At 36.7% G+C, this 21,038-nt stretch overlaps 3 protein-coding genes across 5 annotated transcripts; 2 read left to right on the top strand and 1 right to left on the bottom strand.

Annotated features, from left to right (window-relative positions):
• Window positions 1-379: 379 nt before the first annotated feature.
• Window positions 380-2,333, top strand: LOC117638428. Its single transcript, XM_034373559.1, has 4 exons — window positions 380-1,074; window positions 1,478-1,618; window positions 1,769-1,910; window positions 2,169-2,333. Exons 1-4 carry the CDS (start codon window positions 380-382, stop codon window positions 2,331-2,333), a joined length of 1,143 nt encoding a protein of 380 aa, XP_034229450.1.
• Window positions 2,334-9,838: 7,505 nt separating this feature from the next.
• On the top strand, window positions 9,839-12,187 carry LOC117637047. Its single transcript, XM_034371800.1, has 2 exons — window positions 9,839-10,470; window positions 11,723-12,187. Exons 1-2 carry the CDS (start codon window positions 9,901-9,903, stop codon window positions 11,996-11,998), a joined length of 846 nt encoding a protein of 281 aa, XP_034227691.1. The 5' UTR covers window positions 9,839-9,900; the 3' UTR covers window positions 11,999-12,187.
• A 173-nt stretch (window positions 12,188-12,360) lies between these two features.
• LOC117637046 (protein DETOXIFICATION 46, chloroplastic) lies at window positions 12,361-19,092 on the bottom strand. 3 transcript variants are annotated; one of them, XM_034371798.1, is made up of 15 exons: window positions 18,504-19,092; window positions 18,322-18,416; window positions 17,637-17,745; window positions 17,415-17,470; window positions 16,831-16,886; window positions 16,217-16,355; window positions 15,999-16,136; window positions 15,282-15,350; window positions 15,085-15,195; window positions 14,733-14,861; window positions 14,243-14,320; window positions 13,123-13,194; window positions 12,981-13,043; window positions 12,764-12,897; window positions 12,361-12,690 (listed from the first exon to the last, which is right to left on the bottom strand). In XM_034371798.1, exons 1-14 carry the CDS (start codon window positions 19,051-19,053, stop codon window positions 12,796-12,798), a joined length of 1,767 nt encoding a protein of 588 aa, XP_034227689.1. In that variant the 5' UTR covers window positions 19,054-19,092; the 3' UTR covers window positions 12,361-12,690; window positions 12,764-12,795. The 3 variants fall into 3 exon arrangements, with proteins under 3 accessions (XP_034227689.1, XP_034227690.1, XP_034227688.1); XM_034371799.1 differs by having other exon boundaries at window positions 12,361-12,637; XM_034371797.1 differs by having other exon boundaries at window positions 12,361-12,897.
• Between the last annotated feature and the right edge of the window lie 1,946 nt (window positions 19,093-21,038).

The raw sequence follows: 21,038 nt of genomic DNA, 5'->3' as shown, positions 1-21,038 counted from the left end.
CAAATTTGATTTATGCCTTGAAACGCAATTAACACAATGATGAAAAGAATCATATATTTGGAAGTTTTTGTATACACAGATCCTAGACTCAATACTCCTTAAAAAGAAAAGGCAACAAAAACCAAAACCCCAGAAACATGCATCACCTATAGTTCTGTCTTACTGGGCGTGAGAGTAGTAGAAAACTAGTGAGTAACCCAAGAAAAAAAGGGACAAGCCTCACTTCACATCAGCAAAAAGGCAAGTTTTTGAGTCTTTTCCCCTTTCCAGTGTACTTACCATCTCTCGGCCTTTTTAGCCAAAAAACCTCTTTCAATCTCTCTGTCTGTCTGTCTGTCTGTTTCCCGAAGTTAGTTTCCAAACCTCTTTTGTTTCTTCCATGGCAGTTCAAATCACAGGAGGGTTTCAGGGTTTGAACCCATATGCCCCCGAGTTCTTCCCTAACCAAAACCTATTCTCACTCTCTGGTTCAATAATCCCCTCCTACTTTTACCCCCCACCGCCTCTGGTAAACCCTAACCAATATTCCTCCTTCTACTTCTCTTACTTTCATCAAACAAACACCACCACCTTTGATACTAACTTTACCTCCTCCGATACTAATTACTCTTTCAACCCACTTTTCCCTACCCAAAGTACCCAACAAGCCCCTCTCAACTTTCTGCAACCATCAACTGAGCCAACTCTTACCATACCTCATGAAGAGCATGGCCTCCGTGGGGTCCAGAACCAAGAGGCCAAGACAGTGTCTCGTTCTCCAAGGCCAAGGGCGGCCAAGGGGTATTATAGGAATAAAAAGCGGTGCTCTTTTGGTCATGGAGGTCTAGGGAGCAGTTTTAATGAAAGCAGAAGGGGTACTTATTGTAAGTGTGAGAAGGAAAGGGAAGTGAGGCCAAGGTTGGGGTTTGTCAATAGTTATGATAAAGGTTTTGATAATTGGAAAAGTAATGGCATGGGAAATAATTGGCTTGTGCCCAACAAGGTGAGGAGCAAACAATTCTCGGATGTGTTGCCTGTGGTACGTGGTGGAGACAATACCACTGTTATGATCAGGAACATTCCCAACAAGTACAAGTATGCTCTAGGCTCTTTGCATTGATTTTGATCTTTCTTTACAGTTTACATGCATGCTTTTGGTCTTCATCATCTGGGCTTTTTTTTTCTTTTTCTTTTCAAGTTTTCAGTTTGGTTTCCAAGCTTTTTCAATCTGGGTTTTGAGATTTTCATCTGGTTGGTGCATGTGGGTTTTGAAATTCAGTTTGGTCAATTGGGTTGAGTGTTTTGCATGGGGTTGGTTGATTGTCTAAATCTCAATTTTGATTGGGAATTTAGTTGTTGAGATGACCCAGTTAGTGCATTTGGATTTCTAAAATTGTGGCTCATTTGATTTTATGATCTGAATTCATCAAATGGGCACTTTCTGATCCTCATGGTTTCTTCCTAACTTTTCTGCTTTTGGGTTCTCTGAATATCAAAGTCGTGATCTGCTTATGGCTTTTCTGGACACTCATTGCGCCATGGAGAATAAAAAATATGAGAAACTTGGCGGAGAAGGAGGAGGAGATAACTCGACGCTAATATCTGCTTATGACTTCTTGTATCTACCAATAGACTTCCAGTAAGTATTAATTAGCAATCACTACTTATCATTCCAATTACTTCATTAATTTCTGATATTAATTTCCATTTGGGTTTTTGGTTTTCCCAAAAAGTTCAATTTTTTTTAATTTTTAATTTTTTTTTTAAAATGTTTTGATTGTATTTGCAGGACCGGGTTCAACAAAGGGTATGCATTTGTGAACTTCACGAGCCCGGAGGCAGTCTGGAAGTTTTACAAAGCGGCTGACAGCCAAGCATGGGAGCTCTTCCACTCTACTAAGATACGTCAAATTGCCTATGCCAAAATCCAGGTATATATCTCTTATTTATTATAGCCGCATGCATGTTGTTTTTAATTTTTAATTACAATTGATTATGCAAATAAGTAGCTTTAATTGGTGACCAACGGGTCCATAGCTCAATGATAAGAGCATTTACATGTCAGTGGTCTCGGATTCGAAGCACAAGCACACCTTCCCCTCCCCTTCCAAACTTTGAAAAAAAAAAGCAGCACAAATAATGCAATTTTAATTGTGAAAATAAATGATGTATGGTTTAATGGTGATCAGGGGAAGAAGAGGCTGGTAAGGCATTTTGAGACGATGGGGTTTCCGTGTGAATCAGAAGATGTGTTGCCTCTATCTTTCGAGCCACCTCGAGACGGTCTCAGGAGGCAGGTTCTGCGCACGACCGTAGGCAAGCTCATTTTCCGCGAAGAAGAAAAATCTCAGTAGTAGTTGAAGGCCATCTCCTCCTCCCCTAATACTTGACATGACAATTAAGCTAGCCTTTCGATCCTCCACGTCATTGTCATTATCTCTGCATGCGCTCCCTTCCTTCCATGTCATATCAATGCAAATATCCATCATGATACTGTGGGTCCACGTCCAGTCTCATCTCTCTCTCTCTCCACCGTTTGATCTTTTCGTATTTAGTTGCCTTTAGTTTGGGAGTTTTAGTTCGGTTTCATTTCAGTTTTATTGTCAGAAGTTTAACGAGTCTAGCTGGTTTTCCTTCCTTCAGTTAAGTAGGGATTAGGTTAAGAATAGTAGGAGTGGTTGTACTAGATTGTGGCCAGGGTAGTCTCTGTAGAGATGTAAGCTTGTCTTGTGTATGTAAAATGTCTGTAGAGAGGCCAACGTTAGTGGGGGTGGAGCTTGGCACCTGGACTTAATCATGGTCCTGATCATTATGGATCTGAGGGCCAAGAGGGCTGGTGATGGGCTCCACCCTCCAGAAATGTATGGCTCCGATTGCCTTGTTTTCCTAGGCAACAGGGAAAAAGCCGTCTGTAAACTGATGCTTAATTTAAAAACCCTTAGCTTTAAAGTTCTTGTTTTTAATTTTATGTACTGTAAAGTTTGTAAGAGTAGGGTACTGTTAATATCCAGTGGGGTACCAGATATGGTTGGGGCAAGAGGGGGAGAGAGTAATCAAACGGGATTTGAGGCTGATTTTGGAGAGGCATGGTTTGTTGGTTCTCTGAGTCTCTGATTTGGGAGAATGGCCTACACTCTACCATATATACTATAAATAAGTTTTAATAATCTGGTCATGGGATTTAATTCTTTCTTGTTTTGAAACAAGTAGCCGAAAAGCTAGCTTTTGTTTTGTTTCCAACTGAAGCTGCAGATTTTGTAAAAAGCCATTAATTTTTTTTGTTTTGTTTAGTGATTCTCTCTGGGATTTATTTACAGTTCCTGTCTACTACAGTTCCTATATATATATATAATTATATTCACTATGCTTTTATTATTCTTAGGTCATCTCATTCTAATTATACAATTTTCTGCTAATTAATCTTTTAAATTTGCATTCGTACAGATAATAGTCGGAATAAAATTTGATACTTTATAAGATCTTTAATTTTCATCACTTGTTTGTATGCTTTTATGAATTAAACCCGTTTAGTTTGCAGAAAAGATTTGATGGGAAATTGTTTGTGAGAAATTTATCAAGCCTCCACTGAATTGAATTACGCGAATAAATTTTTTTATCTTTTATGGTGAATGATAACATTTAAATAATTCTAAGAATAATATAGAATTTATAAAAACAATATGTATTAATAAGAAAAAGTAGAGAAAATGCGATTTGAGGACTGATTTTTGCTGTATTTTATGCTTTCTTTAAGATCACAGTGATTAATTGATTTTGTTGTTGCTTCATAACCTTCACTAAATTTTTTTTTTTTTTTTGCTGTATACATTTATAAAATTAAAATTTATCCTATGATGACACTTAAAAAAAATTTCTAAGAATATTTCTATAAAAAAAAAATATTCTAAGAATAATAAAGAATTTAGAAAAAAAAATTAATAATAAGAGAAAGTAGAAAAAGAAAAGGATTTGAAAACTGATTTTTGTTGTAATTTATGGGTTATTTAAGATCACTGTGATTATATCGTATGCAGATTTGAATGCACGTTCATAAAAATAAAGACTGAGAATCTGGAATAAATAAATTTGGAAGAGATAATAATGTAGGCATGGCCTTGAGTGCATAACGTAGGTGTTCCAAGTTTCAAAACACACACTCTCTCTCTCTCTCTCTCTCTCTCTCTCTCTCTCTCTCTCTCAGAGTTGTCAGCTTTGGTTTTTGGGAGGTGGAAACGTCAAATTGCAGCTGGATCGTCAGTTTAGGGTGGTGTGGGTAAGCAGTGGAACTGTGGAACTCAAATTGCCTTGCCTTCAAACATTATATAGGCAGCGGTGTTAAATACCTCTCACAAGTCTCAACATATATATAATCATTATTGGCAAAGGAATATTAATATATTTTTTTTTGAAAGAAAGCCAATTTTCCTTGGAAGTGTGGAGCAAAAATTTTATTTCATTAGAGCATCCACAATCAAGGTCTAAAATATTGGTGATATCGGAAATATCGGTAGTCCAAAAATATGGAAATTTTGATGGAAATATCGGGATATTATCGATATGGATAAAAATTGAATAAAAATTACGGAAATTGTAAGAAAAACTTGGAAATTTTTATTGAAATTTTGGAGGATGCTTATTTAGTCAATTATCTATTAGTTTATCACAAAAACTGGAAGGAAATGCATTGCATGATGGATTTAACTAATTTAAGTTGATTATATAGCGAGCTGACAAACATTGTGAATGTAGAAAACATGTAGTAATTAATTAAAGAAGATTAAACACACCACAATCATTTATATATAATGATTTACTACAATATTTTACATTTTATACATTGCATGGTAAGATACATAAGTGACTTAGTACCACATAGAGTTCCTATGAGGTTCAAATTTTCACTATCTTCATAATCTCTATGTGTAGAATAAGTGTAGTGTGAAGAGTAGTCATCAAATGATAAATCCCCAAAATAGTTTTGCATGTAATTGTTAACATGCCACCTATATGGATCCGAGATTGGTTGACGTTGTCCATGAGCAAAATCATTTGAATATTGAGTCTCGGATTCTGTCCATGTCTCAATATTTAGAAGAAAAAAGAACTTATGACTTGGACACCACAATACAAAGCAAACCAAGGATGACTAATTTTACAAGAGGAAACACCTTGAATCCCCTTTGTGTTTTTTCCCCTTTTTTTTTTCCTTTTTTTTTTCATTACATCGATATTTTCGATATTATAGCGATATTGTAACAAAATATTGCTGAAGTGTGAGTGAAATTATCGACGTCAATATTTTTCAATATTATCGTCGATATTCTCGATATTTATACGATATGTGCATGGATATGTTTTGAAATATCAGTAATTCAAAAAAACGATAATATCCTTGATATTTCATCGATATTATTGATATTTGAGAATATGTCCACAATGATGCTATCTATTTCTTAGCTAAAATTTAGCTAAAAATATAAGAAAGCTATTTTATGAGCTCTCTAAAAAATTTCAATTCCAACCATACTCCCTAATTTGGAGAGTCATAAATGTTATAACTCTTTTTTGATTGGTCCATCTCTATTAAAAAATAAAATAAAAAATAGTTAGCATTAAATAAAGGTTTGAAATACTCATTAAATAAAACAGCATTACACTATAGGGAGCCACTAGGAATCCTTTCTCTCTCTTCAGATTTAGGAGCTCCTAGAGGACTCCCTATTTTAGGAGGTGGATAGGGAGCATGGTTGAAGTTGCATTTTTACAATTCCTCTCTAAAATTTGTCTAAGGAGGTGGTTTAGAGAGCCGATTGTGGATGCTCTTAGAGCATCCACAATGATACTCTCTATTTCTTAGCTAAAATTTAACTAAAAATATAAGAAAACTATTTTAGGAGCTCTCTAACAAATTTCAACTCCAACCATATTCCATAATTTGGAGAGTCATAAATGCTATAACTCTTTTTTGATTGGTCTATCTCTATTAAAAGATAAAATAAAAATAGTTATCATTAAATAAAGGTTTGAAATACTCAATAAATAAAGCAGCATTAAATTATAGGGAGCTACTAGGAGTCCTTTCTCTCTCCTCAGATTTAGGAGCTCCTAGAAGACTCCATATTTTAGGAGCTGGATAGAGAGCGTGCTTAGAGTTGCATTTTTAAGATTCCTCCCTAAAATTTGTCTAATGAGGTAGTTTAAGGAGCCCATTATGGATGATCTTATAAGGGAGCAATCTTATGACGTGATTATTTAATGGGTAATACTAGGATCAAAATTGAATCTCAAAGGAATATATATAATTCATTAAACTATTTTCCAGCATGTATTCATTAAATAAAAATGATTAACTTCTAAAATAATTGAATTAAGAATGAAATCGAAAAGTCAACTAATGAAAAAACCAATTCAAGAGCCCTCTCCTCCATCCTCTACTCCGATGTATGATCCCTTCTACCTGCTAAAATATGAATATGGTTTGAATGTATTAGTTTTTTTTATTTATATTCTTCTCCATAATGAGATATATATAAGAGTTTACATGTGGGTTTTATAAGAAATTAGATGCAGTAAAGAATTAGGAAAGTATCTCCTAATTGTACAATGATTTATCAATTATATAAAAAATAGGAAAGTAAATCCCTTAATTAATCAAGGAAATAAATCTCCTTGATTAATTAGAAGACTCACGTCAACACTCTTCCTCAAGTTGGTGGATATATGTCACCAATGCCTAACTTGGTAAGTGAGTCATGAAATACTATACTACAAACAACTTTTATTAAGATATCTGCCAACTGATCTTCTGATTTTATGAATGGTAGGCGGATGATCTTCTTCTCAATCTTCTCTTTGATAAAATGTTTATCCACTTCAACATGTTTGGTTTGATCATGTTGTCAATCATGACTTTCAGACTTACAGACTTACTTCCAACAACATGGAATTATCCATGAGACGACTTGTCCTCAAACACTGCAATAAAATGGTGTTGCTGAAAGAAAGAATTGACATCTTCTTGAAACCGCCCAACACTTCTGATTAGCGCTCATGTTCCTCGCCATCACTGGGATGATGCTATTGTCACTGCAGTTCACCTGATCAACTGCATGCCTTCTGGTGTATTGACCTTTAAAACTCCCTTACAGGTGCTTGCGCAACACATACCTCTATCCTATGTTTTGGTACTTACACCCCAAAGATTTGGATGAATGGCTTTCGTTCATCTCCATAAAAATCAACGTAGCAAACTTGATCCATGTGCGCTTTGTTTTGTTTTTGCGGGTTATGCCACTCATCAGAAAGGCTACCGCTGTTATCACCCTCATACCTGACTTACCTATGTCACTTTGGATGTGACCTTCATGGAATCTGAGATGTTCTTCCATGACCCATCATCCAATTCTACGCTTCATGGGGAGATACGAAGTGAAGAGCAGAATTGGAGCAACTTGAAAAACGAAGAAATTCTCTTATGTACAGAAATGATCGATCGTCCCGAGTCTGGAGCACGAGATTACTCTTTGCCAAAAAGCTATCAATTGCCTGACCCACTTGATCCATGCGAATATATTTCTGATACGAGTCTCACACCTACAGACAATACAGAACAACAAGATGAAGACCCCCCTCTAATTCAACAGTACTAACAGACCAATCTCCTGAGAATATCCTTGAGATAACTACTCCTACTAGACTTGTACATTTAGAGGATAAAACTATTGGATATCAATTACCTTTCAGATAAAATCGTGGGAAGCCACCAAACCGTTATTCACCTGATATTGGCAAGACATCCAAGTATCCAATTGCAAATCATGTATCCACTGAGAAGCTGTCTGAACCACTCAAGGCTTTTGTGCACCAGTTGTTTGCTATCCATATTCCAACCAAGGTCTCTGAAGCATTGAAAGATCCTAAGTAGGTTCAAGCTATAAAAGAGGAGATGAAAGCTTTTGAGAAAAATCAAACTTGGACATTGGAGACTATACCAAGAAAAAGACTATCGGATGTAGATGGGTGTTTACTATAAAACACAATGCAGATGGATCTATCGAGCGATACAAGGCAAGACTTGTGGCAAAAGGGTACACACAGACCTATGGTATAGACTATGAAGAAACCTTTGCTCCAGTTGCAAAGTTAAACACCGGCAGAGTCTTATTGTCCATTGCAGCTAATTTAGATTGGCCACTACACCAGTTTGATGTAAAGAATGCTTTTCTACATGGCGAACTCACGGAGAAGGTGTACATGGACATTCCTCCCGGATATAATACTACTCAAACTGGAATAGTTTGCAGGTTACGAAAAGCATTGTATGGATTGAAATAGTCACCACGTGCATGGTTTGGACGGTTCACCATGGCAATGAAGAACAATGGTTTCAAACAGTGCAACTCAAATTATACTCTGTTCTTGAAACATTGGAAAAGGAAGGTAACAGCATTAATAATCTATGTTGATGACATGATTATTACTGTGAATGATAAACAGGAAATATCACAGCTACAAGAGTATTTGGCTATTGAGTTTGAGATGAAGGTCTAGGTGGACTCAAGTATTTCTTGGGAATTGAGGTGGCTCGATCGCAACAAGGCATATTTCTCTCTCAAAGGAAATATCTCTTGGACTTGTTGATAGACACATGAATGCTAGATTGCAAACCTACAAACACTCCTACTGTTCAGAATGATCATCTTGGAGAATATCCGGATTAAGTTCCAACTAACAAAGAAAGATACCAAATGTTAGTGGGAAGATTGATCTACTTGTCACATACTTGACCAGACATTGCTTATGAGGTAAGCGTTGTCAGTCAATTTATGCACTCTCTAAGTGAAGACCACATGAATGCAGTTCTTCGGATACTTAGATATTTGAAGTCTGCACCTGGAAAAGGACTTATGTTCTCAAAGCATGGTCATCTAAATATTGATGGTTATTCAGATGCAGATTGGGCAGGTAATGTAACAGATAGAAAATCCACATCTGGTTACTTTACATTCGTGGGAGGTAATTTGGTGACATGGAGGAGCAAGAAACAGAATGTAGTAGCTTTATTTAGTGCAGAAGCCGAGTTCAGAGGCATGACTAAAGGGTTTGTGAACTTCTTTGGTTAAGAAAGTTGCTTACTGAACTTGGGTATAAACCTACATCCACAATGAATCTCTTTTGTGACAACAAGGCTGCTATAACCATTGCACAGAATCCAGTTTAGCATGATCGTACTAAACATATTGAGGTGGATCGACACTTCGTCAAACAGAAGCTTGAGGCTAAAGTGTTTCAGTTTCCTTTTGTGAAATTCGAGGATCAATTGACAGATATTTTGACAAAGGCGCTTTCCAGTAAAGCATTCCACAATTCACTGGATCAGTTGGGCATTGGCGACATCTATGCACCAACATGAGGAAGAGTGTTGGCGTGACTTGTAGATATTGACTTACTTTCCTTACACACCAAGAATTCCTATTATAATTGTAATTGATTTACTTTAATTCATGATTTCTTATTGTAAATAGATTTAGGAATTTATTATTTACTTGTCCATTCAGGTTTCGTTGTATTATAAATATGACATCCTATAAGAAAAATAATACACAAAAAATTTCCACAAACAAATATTCTCTCATAGTTTTCATATTTTAGCGAATACATATATTCGTAACCTATTCAAGTTTTCCTCAAAGTTCTCATTGACTTGAAATTTTAGTTGATTGAACCATTTATGTCCCACACTTTTCTGTAACTTGGAATTTACTGACTCGGATTGGAATACGTTGCAAATGAAGTGAAGCTGAGAAACTGAAAATAGAAATTGTACAATGATGAAAGTGAAAAACTACCGATAGTGAAATTTGGCCGAAATAAACATTTCGAAGGTATGTGTTGTTGGGTAAGCTAAAAAAACTAGAGCAAATGGCAGCAGCATCAGCAGTAGGAGCCCCAACCTGTCACCGGCTCCACTGCCTCCTCCACCGCCCATCACCGCCATCTTCTTCCTTCTCCCTTTTCCTCAAACCCCTTCTCATCTCCACCACCACCGTCTCCACGACTCCATTCATCCCACGCCGTAGAATTATCTCTCCTTCCCTTCCTTCCCTCCCTTCTCGTCCTCTCCTCTTCTGCCACTCTTCTACTCTCTCCCACCCTCCTCCTGCCCCCAAAGCCTCTTTACAAGAAGCAGAAGAAACCCAACAACTTGAAATTCCAGAAGATGATGATAACGATAATGGCGAGGAAGCCGAGATTGAAATTGAGAACTTGGATAATAAGGAAAATGCCCAACTGGGTTTGGAGTCTTCTTCGGGTTTTAAGAGAGATGGGGTCAAGCCACCAAGCCTTACGCTGAAAGAAAAGAAGGAACTTGCGTCCTATGCTCACAGCTTGGGGAAGAAGCTGAAGTCCCAGTTGGTGGGAAAGTCCGGTGTTACAGCCAGTGTTGCAGCTTCTTTTGTAGAGAATCTTGAATCCAATGAGCTTCTCAAGGTAATTTGTTCATTTATGAATTAGTGTTTTTCTTTTTTAAAGAAGAATTTGGTGGTTCAGTTAGTACCCAGTTGGGGTTTAAGGGTTTATGCTAAAATTGAGGGATTTTTTTTTGTGCTAGTGTGAAATTTGTCTGCTGTTTATTGATGAGAGGTTCTCCTTTGCAAGTTGCATTTTCTCAGATTTGTCGTAGAAATGGATTGAAGATAATTGAAGTCTTATCTTTTTTCTTTTTGTCACAGAAGTGTTTACATTTTTTATTTCTCAATTTGGGGAGTAGAAGATTGTTGATTCTGATATTTATGTATGGAATGAATATGCGGTAGCTTTCTTACTTCTCTTTGAATATCTAGTAGTAAGGGGTTTTGGTTAATAAATTTTGAAATCTCAAATTGAAGTGATCTGATGAACTCATTATTCTGATACGGTTGCCCATCTACTTGCTAAACATGTGTTGTTATGTCATGCGATGTCTGCTTGATGATTCTACTAGCTAGTGCTCTGTAATGAAATGTTGTCTTCTGATAAAAATGTCATAATTCTAGGCTCTATAGATAGTTTGTGAGGACCATACTGAAAATTATTTTGCACATACCAGACCCGAATTCTTTTAGGATTAGGGCTTTGTTGAGTTGAGTTGAGCTGATTTGGAACTAGCTCTTGATGACGCTGCATAACGCACAAGCTTCCCTTACAATCAGATCTGCTTGATGATTTTACTAGCTAGTGCTCTGTAATAAAATGTTGTCTTCTGATAAAAAGGTCATAATTCTAGGCTCTATAGATAGTTTGTGAGGATCATACTGAAAATTATTTTGCAGATACCAGACCCAAATTGTTTTAGGATTAGGGCTTTGTTGAGTTGAGTTGAGTTTAGCTGATTTGGAACTAGCTTTTGATGACACTGCATAAGGCACAAGCTTCCCTTACAATCAGTTACTCCAAATTAGAAGAAAAACCTTGTTCCATAGTTTATAACTGTACAATGTTTGTAGCATACTCTATGGTTTAGACATTAGACTTTAGAACCTGATATGGAAAACTCCCGAACAGCCCTCCAAGGGAAGGTATGTAAACAAAGACTAACTCGGACAAGATGAGTTCTTTTTAGAAAATTATCGTAACAGTCTGTATTTCATTTGTTGTGTGTCACTCTGTTTTCTCTCTTTATTTTACTTTTACCAATTGAAAGTGAAGAACTGAAATATAGGTGTGCTTAGCTAAACATAGTGCCATTTAATGTTGTGAACAGGTAAAAATACATGGAACATGCCCGGGAGAGCTAGACGATGTGGTGAAACAATTGGAGGAAGCAACTGGTTCAGTTATTGTTGGTCAAATTGGTAGAACAGTGATTCTATACAGGCCCAGCCTCACCAAGTTGAAAGCAGAGGAGAAAAGGCAGCAGATGCGGAAGGTATTTATGAGACGAAAGACGTATTCGAGACCCACATCGGTGGAATTTCAGAAAAAAGGAGAAAGACCAAGAACGTTTGGGCGTGATAGCCGAGGAAGAACTAGGGTCTAATTCCTGTCACATTAGGGTTATGGTTATATTATTCTGGAACTGTGTTGACAAGGTTCGGGGGGAAGGTGTTCTTACATTTTACCTTCAAAGCTTTGCATTGTGTGGATACTGTGGAATTTTTGTTGCAAAGTCAAATTTAAACTGAACCAAAAAAATGAAATTGAAAGGTAACCTAGGATCTTACTGAAAGATGGTGCATGTGGCTGGCATCGGTGACCATAATGGCAGAAAATTTGAATCTTTACTTCTAATCATTTTTAACTTAGAAAATAAAAAAGAAAGGTTTCTTGGAATCATTTTCTAAATTATGTTTGGTTGTAAAGCTTAATTAAGTGTGAATATCAAATTGTAAGGCAAAAATAGAATCCCAAATGCAAATGTTACTTTAAATTATATAAAAAATAGGAATTGGTTTCATCACGGAACTTGTTCACCAATTGGATTGATCAACACCCAATTAGTTTACAAATAAAAACTGTGAATCTTTTTCTAGTCATTTATGTATGGAGCTTCCCTTTCTGTCTACAGAACAATTACAATAATTGATCAAAAGAGACCGCAGCTGCTTATAATTACTTTCTTGACGCCAACATTGCTTCCATCTGTTCATTGGATCTTGAAGTAGAACCTTGAACGTTCCTAGACAAAAGAATAGTGCCAACCTCATTTTTGGGCATTGGGATATTGCGCACCTAATGGATCATAATTGCTAATCTGTAAAATGATAACAATGCAACATGAATTTGATCCATGCGGAGATGTTACCATTTAGCTCATATGTTCATATGATTCCTAGATTACACAGCTCTGAGTTTTTCCAATTTGTAGCGGCTCATATCTTCAGAGAAAAGCATGCCGTCAGGGGATATCAGGCGTTGTAGAGAGAGGAAAAACCGCGTCTGCCAATGAAAGCTTTGTATTCAGATAAGTTCAAATAGGTAAATATTTAGACATGCAAAGTCATAGAGATATTGGTTTTTACCCATTGGAATGCTACCAGGGCCCACCAGCAGCCTGCTAAGCCATATCCTCTACTGCTCAACAGCTGATGAAAGAAAAGTGTGGATGCATAAAGAACCAATAACTCTTGAAGTAGACACCAAGAAATTTAAAACAGATCTTACCAGCAGTAGAAGTCCACCTAAAGAGAAGCATCCGCTCATGGACAGACTAATAAATTTTAGATCTCGTCCAGCCTGAAAAAAGAAAATTCTGATGCTCGAGAAAAAGTTTGTGCCTATGATGTAAGAGAGCTCTCTATAGTAATATAATAAAATAAAAAACAACAATTCGAAGCAAGTTTGGACTCCAAATCGTGGCATTAAAAAAGGGTCTTTCTTTAATTTGTAATTTGGATAATCAGCAAGCAGCACAAGATTTAGCAAAACAATATGGCTTGTTGAGCATGTGCTTGTGCTGTCGGATTTCAAAAACAAAAAAGAAAAGCCTACTTCCAGCAGAACAGAAGTTCCGGAACACTATAGTGCATAAATGAGATTTGGGAGACTTGTGTATTTCTCTCAAGTGGTTATTGTTCTGATAGAAAACTCCATGGGATACACGGCAGAAGGGGATGAAATGCCTAACGTCCCAGTGAACTATAGGCCCAAAAGAACTGAATTCTATCATCTGGGGATAGGTAAACCATAGGCCAAAAAGTGCATCCCTTGTCCAGCAAAAGCAATGGAATGACGGTTTCCTTTAATTTTTTTTAATCAGTAAGCCATAAGTTTTATTAGCAATGACAATACCTGGAAAATCTGACCTCAGATGGTGACGATTTGGGGTATATATTAGTCTGATTTTCCCAAAGCACAAGGAAAAAAAAAAGGAAAAAAAAAAAGAAAAAGAAAAGAAGTCCTTAGCTCAACAAGCTTTCAGTTAAACTAAGATTAAGTCCTATTAATAGAGACAGAAAATTGAGTTCGCTGAAAGGTAGTGCATGTTTCATGAAGATAAGACAAATCACAAGGAGCATCCATCAGATGTTTGACCATGCCACAGAAAGTAGAATCCCATTCAAGTACACAACATGACTGTCAAACTTATTAAAACCCTTCCAAGAGAGCTTATATTTCACATTTATAAACAGGATGAACTGTTCAGTATTTCCACTGGAAACACAGTGCATACATAACTCAAAGTTTTCATCAATCTTTGATCCAAGAGGCAGGCACAAGATGTGCAACCAAAGGCTTATAAGAACATTAGAAAAATCATCATTGAAGATAAAATTGAACATACCAGCAATGTTCCTTCAAGGCTGTGAGTGGGGGGAGTCACAGCTAATGCAAGAAAATATGGTATCAGCACCTTATGCATCTGCATTAACACATAATAGAATATCATGTGGAATTGCACTTGTGGAACCTTTTACAAGTTATTACAACTCATGACCAACGGACTTGTAGAACCTTTTATCAGTTATTCCACCTTTTCATGACCAATGTAAGCCATAGGTGAATAATCAATATGCATGGAGTCAAAAGTTTGATATGATTGGATGAATAAGTGCTGATGATTCATTTTAAAACAGTTGTCACAACCCTCTTATACTATGTGTCTGGTGGAAAGCTGTAAATATTATAGAAGGATCAATACAATTTATAAAGGCGCTATACAACCCAACTTGATTCTTTCCTTGACCAAGATACACAGCAGCACCTATAACTAATGACAACAAAAGAAATTTGAATTAGAAGACTTTAACGAGTTTAAGAAAGCAAAGACCAACCTCCTGTATGATCTTCTGATCAGGTGTAAAGATATTGGGAAACAACCATGGAACACATGTTCCAATGATACCTAATACCGAACCAAGTACAGCTCCAATGATGACAAGTGACTTCAGCAGCATTCGAGCCTGTTCGTATCATAAAACTTTCAGAAGACAATGAACAAATAAACATTAATATAGATACAGATTCTACATAGGAATAATCTACATTATATTCATTGAAAGGGGAGTATCCTATGTAATTTATTTGTCCATACCAAAATATAATGGAAACTCTTCAAATCTCAAACAGTACAACCAAGATAAAAAATTAGATGTCATCATATCAATAGTGTTAAGTAGGACACACCTTTGCCAAACTACGATTTACTCCATATATAAACTCAGGCATAAATGATTGCGCAGTTTGAGAGAGAGGTTCACCCCACACCGTACACATGCAGAATGTTTGAATCATGACCTAGTAAATTGCAAGCCATCAATGCACATAACCATCTTATCTCCGAAAGTAAACCACTACTAACATGAAATTTGACCAAAACTAACCTGATGAGCTGCCATGGTATTTGTTCCCATAGATGTTGCAAAATATACAAGGAGGGAGTAGAAAGCAACCTATGCATCACAATATCACTATTAGAGAACAAAATTATATTTTAATTAGGATCCCAAGTTAGATAGAAAATTTTGGTTGCCTAATCTGTTTAGGGGTGTGATCTAGTTTTTCCTAAAGTGCGTGAGTTGGTTGTTATTTAGTTTCCTTTTGGCCGTATTCTATTTAAACTAAAGCATCTAACTTTCTCCCTTATTTTTCGGCACAGTATCAGAGCATTAGACCTAACCTTCTTAGGGAAAAATATTTCTTTTTCTGGACAAACTTAGCTATATGTTATAAATAGGTAGTCATAATGTTCTCCAAATTTTTCTTCTTTTTTTTTTTTTTTTTCCCCTTCTGGTCAGATCTTGTTGTTGGATGTTCCTTTATTGGTTGCTCCCTAAGTTGAGTCATGCTTGGTTGCTGAATTTATTAAATGTAGTATGACTATTGAATATTTGTTCATAAAAATTTAAAATACATAAACGTATTTATGAAGTTTTGGTTTGAAATTTGTGATGATAATGCCATCTAGTCTGAGAATTTAGAAGTTTTGTCCCTTATCAATTTAAGAGGGGGTGCAAGAGTATCGATGATGTTTAACGAACAATGAAAAATGGGAAAATCGCATCAGACATGATAAAGAAATTTAAAAGAGTAAATTGAACCTTCGACATCATTGTCACAAATACTGGAGCAGCAAGCCCAAGTACTGTCAGAAATTCCTTGGATGAGGGAACAGAGATTGCATAGCCATTGTATCCTTTATTGTTGAGAGCTTCAATCATCATATATCCTGCAACAACCTATTTTATACCAGTCAGTAGTAGTGGAAAAGAAGTTAATGTGCCAATAGGAAAGATATTAATATGTTCATCTAGCATACCTGTGACACCATTGTTGCCCATGCTGCACCAGCAATACCATAGCCTAAGAAGCTACACAGGAGCACATCACCAACGGCATTTATGGCACTAGCTACAGCCAAGGCCTTCAAAGGACCCCAGGAATCTTTCATGCCAAGACTGGGAAACAGATTGAGAATATCAGAGACTGAACATGAAGTAACAGCTGCTCACAATCTCATTAACCTCAGCACTTAAAATTCCTGCCAGAAATAACCTTCCCTTAGGCAATAAATAAGTGATTCAAGTCAAAAATAAAAGTTTTGCCTGATAAAAAGTCAAATTACGAGTGTTCGTCTCATACTTGTTTCTGAGACAATGAGACGTAAATTCATAAACTTAATTTTATCAACTAGATGGTGCCAAATTTCTTTCTTTGACAGTAAATTCTTCTCAGTTCTCCCCCAATAGAATCAATATCACCTGTGCTAAAAAGATATTAAGGCCTTTACCATATCCATTATGTACAGCAGTTGCTAATTATTTTGACCAAGGAGGACAAGTAGAGCTTCTATCAATTTACTTATTCACTTCTATATCTTTAAATGGTTAGAATTTTATGCTGTAGATAATGCATGGGAAGAGATATAGTAACCTTGCACTCTGAGTAACCCAACCAACAAGAAGTGCAGGCCATGCCAATCCTCGTATCTACCAACAGAAAATAATCAGTCAAATTACAAAGTCATTTAAAAAGAAATCAAGACAGGGATTCTTCTACTGGTTGTAGAAGAACACCAAGTAGAAAGATATGTCAAATGATCATCCGTTGTAACAACATAGGAGCAATCAAGTAAAGAAAAGACTCTGTTTTGATTTCGCCTACTAATGAACAACGGGACATTATTAAGCAATTACTTACTTTTTGAGCACAAATTTGTGTTCCAGAAACATTAGTTTGGACTTCCATCATAAGTATCCATGCACATTAATAATATTAAAAAATAAGACGGGTTCTCATTTATGTGCACCTTCCGTATGATAACTATGAACAATGGCACTAAACAAATAGAAATACCTCTTAGATCAAATAATCTTGACAAGATAATGCACAAATTCTACCAAAAATCTCATTCTCACGTGTACGTATACGCAAAAATGTCGTTGTCATGCATATGTGACCTAATGACTAAGAGCAAACGTAATTAACAACAACGAAAGGAAAAAAAGGAAAGACACCTGAACATATGTATTTGCTGCAGAAATAAGTTCCACATTCTTTGATCCAGAAAAGGCTGAAAAGCAAGAATTCATAAGTCAATAATCATCTATGCTACTTTTCGAGACTTGAAAACCTAGTACTATCTGCTAAAAATGCATAAATTAAACAATTGAACAAAATCAAGCACTTTATCTTTCAGCAACGTAAAGATATCTAAAATATGCATCTGTCCTCATTACCCGTTAGTGCCCATGAACCAAAGAACCTTGTAAATAAAAGCATTAAGAAGCCACAGGTCAATCCAACAAAGAGCAAATTAGATATCTGATGTTGCACTTCATTTTTATCCTGCACCAATATTAGATAGTCAAAGAAATACAATAAAAGTCACGGAAAATAGTGATTAAAGTAGCAGATGCATCCAGCATGAGAATTCATAAGTACACATAACAGAAGTTTGTCTCAGGAAAAAGAAAAGAAAGAAAACACGATTTGATGCCAAAGCAATAAATGTAGTCTGTTACAAATTACAAAGTAGTGATAACAAATATACACACTGACAGTGCATGAACATCTCACAGGCAACACCCCATGCCCATTCTCACAAGCAAGTCATCAGCTATCATTATATTTGTTCTATTAGAGAAGTCTTGTTATGAATTTTCAAGAAAAGACCACTTATCCAATGGGAAAAACTTGTCCCCACCTAACTAGTTAAATTCATTTTCGTAAATTGACTGAAATGACTATATCTCCCTGGACTGCGTAGTTGTCTTGGAAAGACTAATATATCAGCAATCATGAATCATGTTTATAGAATATGGCCACAAAAAATACCCGAAAGATGAAAGTTTCATGCCTAACTCATTTTCTTATCAACACCTACGCAATGCACACTTTTCCAATATCCTAAGAGAAACTAACCTGTCTTGCAAGCGAAGTGGCAACCATGTTTGAAGTTGCAATAGAAAGGAACATGAACACATAGCTCATATAATCACACATTACAGTTCCAGGGCCTGCACAGAAAATAGTAAACAGAACTCAGCTAAATTCCACCATTACCTAAACGAAAAAAAAAACCCAAGTAAATTTGAACTAAGTACCTAAAGCAGCAAGCTCAATAGAGCTTCCCTGACCAATGACCACAGTATCTATGAGACTCATAAGTGGGCCACATATCCAGAGCCCCGTGGCGGGTCCCGTAAACATTGCAATCTCCTTCATTTGATTCCATAGACTCGGATTCTCCAACTCTTCTTTCTTCACCTCCACAACTTCTCCAGACACCGAAGCATCATCTTCCCCATCTTCTATGCTACGATTTCCGGCGCTATCGTCGAGGTTTTCGCTAACGCAACCTGTGGCGAACCCATTACGACGTCGTACTGGAGCCGAGAAGAGTAGTTTTGGGAGGCGAAGTGTGTGGGTAATGCGTGAAGTGAAAGAGAGAGATGGATTGCTGAAGAAGAGTGAAGGTTTGGAACGAGAGCTGTGGGTGGGGATTTGGAGGAGACAGGAGTGAGGAGGGTGAGCTATCAGGGTTTTGGCTTGCATTTTTTCTGTTTGCTTTGCGGGAAAATTGGGCAGGAAAATCTCCTCCCGGGAAAGAAAAAGAAAGGAAGAAAGTTTGAAGAGACGACTAGGGGTGGGCATTGAACCGCAAAACCGCAAAACCGAATCGAAAAAATTCAAAAAAAAAAAAACCATGTTGAGTGAAAAAGTCAGTAACTGAAAAAAAATCCAAACCGAATCGGTTCAGAACGGTTTCGATTTCAATTTCGATTTTTCAACAAATAGAACTGGTTTAATTCGAACCGGTCCAGTATAATTAATTTTTATATTATATATATATAAAATATTGTTTACACATGGCTCTTTTTTATTGGTTGTATATGGTGTTACCATAGGTGTGCATGCACACGATTAGGTTTTTCCCTTCAGCCGATTAGGTTTTTCCCTTCTTTCCTCCTCCAATTTCGTTCCTCTCTCCTTTAGCTGCCGAAACCTCTTTGATAGAGGTCATCATCTCCCTCAGCTAAACTTCTTCTCCCTCAGCCTTCCTCTCTTTCATCCTCTCTGACAGAGGCTTTGTCTGCGCCAATCCTCTCTACGCAAAACCTCATCTTAGGCAAACCTCTCTGTCAATAGCGCCTCTGTCAACTAGCACCTCTCTCAGCTCCGTTTCTCTCTAAGCCGCCACATCTTAACGCCTTCTTTTTTCTTCTCATCGGAGTTATTTCATAAAGACTTGCCACGGTAAGGAAGAAGGGAGGAAGAAGCACACTTGGAGAGCGCAGTACAACGAAAAGTTATATGCTGCATTCAGGAAGGATGAATCGCTCCCGAAAAGGAATCTATTGATTCTTTCCCAATTGGTTGGACCGTAGGTGCAATGATTTACTTCACAGGCGAGGTCTCTGGTTCAAGTCTAGGATGGCCCAACTGCGCCAAGGAAAAGAATAGAAGAAGTATTTGACTCCTTCATGTATGCGCCACTTGGCTCGGGAAGATATAGCTCAGTTGGTAGAGCTCTGCTCTTCCAATTGGGTCGTTGCGATTAAGGGTTTGATGTCTAATTGTCCAGGCGGTAATGATAGTATCTTGTACCTGAACTGAGGCTAATTTGATCCTCTTCCCCAGGGATCCCAGATGAGGGAACCCTAGGAGAGCCGCCAACTCCAACTACAGTCCATGTACGATCTATACTAGATCTGACCAACTGTCCATCCTACCTCCTCTACGTTCTTGACAGCCCATCTTTGTCTCAGTAGAGTCTTTCAGTGGTATGTTTCGGTCCTCTTCCCCATTACTTAGAAAAAGTGAGCCACCGGTTCAGGTACAAGATACTATCATTACCGCCTGGACAATTAGACATCCAACCTGTAATCACAACGAACTTACGCCTCACCATGACGTTACTTTACCACAGAGTTAAAAGGGCTTGTTTGATTCAATTCCTGAATAAAGCCAATATAATTTTAGTGCATATACTTATTATAATGGATGTACATATATATCTTATAATAAGTATAAGGGTTCATTCAGGAATGATAAATTTTATTTAGCCAGTAAATTAAATTTAAATATAGGGTTGGGGTATACTAGTGAATATAAACAGTTTATTGGCTAACTTGAGGAAAGCTGAAGGCAAGAGACAAACAATTGAGGCAAATTTAGGTAAATCGTGGATCAACTAAGCCCTCTCGGGGACTTGTTTAAGAATAAGAAAGAGGAATCTCATGTAAATACCATGGAATAAGGTTTGATCCTATTCATGGGGATTCTGTAAAAATTCCATTCCAAAAAGAGACAGATGTTCTATAGGAAAGGAATAAATTAGGAATGAATAAATTACTATTCCCCTCCTTTACAGAGAAACATTTATTACAAGTCACGCCGTTTTAAATATCTTTCTTTGATTCCAATTCCAGAACACAAGATCCATTTTTATTTTATTTATTTTATTAGTTATATCTTATCTATCTATTTATATATCTAGCAAATAACTATTTCATGTACTAAATATTTCCATCCATATTGATACATACGATATTTTTGTTCCGACAATGTGATGGAGAATGGATGCGAGAAGGATACTTTCATTTCTAGTCTCCTATTATTTATTTAATTAAATACAA

This window comes from Prunus dulcis, chromosome 8, assembly GCF_902201215.1.
Source record: "Prunus dulcis chromosome 8, ALMONDv2, whole genome shotgun sequence".
Classification (NCBI taxonomy): Eukaryota; Viridiplantae; Streptophyta; class Magnoliopsida; order Rosales; family Rosaceae; genus Prunus; species Prunus dulcis.
The sequence above is the reverse complement of the archived record's forward strand: the minus strand, read 5'-3'. Positions and strand labels throughout refer to the sequence as shown.

Coding starts and splice junctions, on each gene's coding strand:
- LOC117638428 (XM_034373559.1), top strand. CDS start 380: ATGGCAGTTCAAATCACAGGAGGGTTTCAGGGTTTGAACCCATATGCC. Junction 1,619..1,768: donor TATCTACCAATAGACTTCCA/GTAAGTATTAAT, acceptor TTGTATTTGCAG/GACCGGGTTCAACAAAGGGT. Junction 1,911..2,168: donor TTGCCTATGCCAAAATCCAG/GTATATATCTCT, acceptor AATGGTGATCAG/GGGAAGAAGAGGCTGGTAAG.
- LOC117637047 (XM_034371800.1), top strand. CDS start 9,901: ATGGCAGCAGCATCAGCAGTAGGAGCCCCAACCTGTCACCGGCTCCAC. Junction 10,471..11,722: donor AATCCAATGAGCTTCTCAAG/GTAATTTGTTCA, acceptor TGTTGTGAACAG/GTAAAAATACATGGAACATG.
- LOC117637046 (XM_034371797.1), bottom strand. CDS start 19,053: ATGCCCACCCCTAGTCGTCTCTTCAAACTTTCTTCCTTTCTTTTTCTT. Junction 14,862..15,084: donor TAAATCGTAGTTTGGCAAAG/GTGTGTCCTACT, acceptor TGATACGAACAG/GCTCGAATGCTGCTGAAGTC. Junction 14,321..14,732: donor ATCAGAAGATCATACAGGAG/GTTGGTCTTTGC, acceptor GTGTTAATGCAG/ATGCATAAGGTGCTGATACC.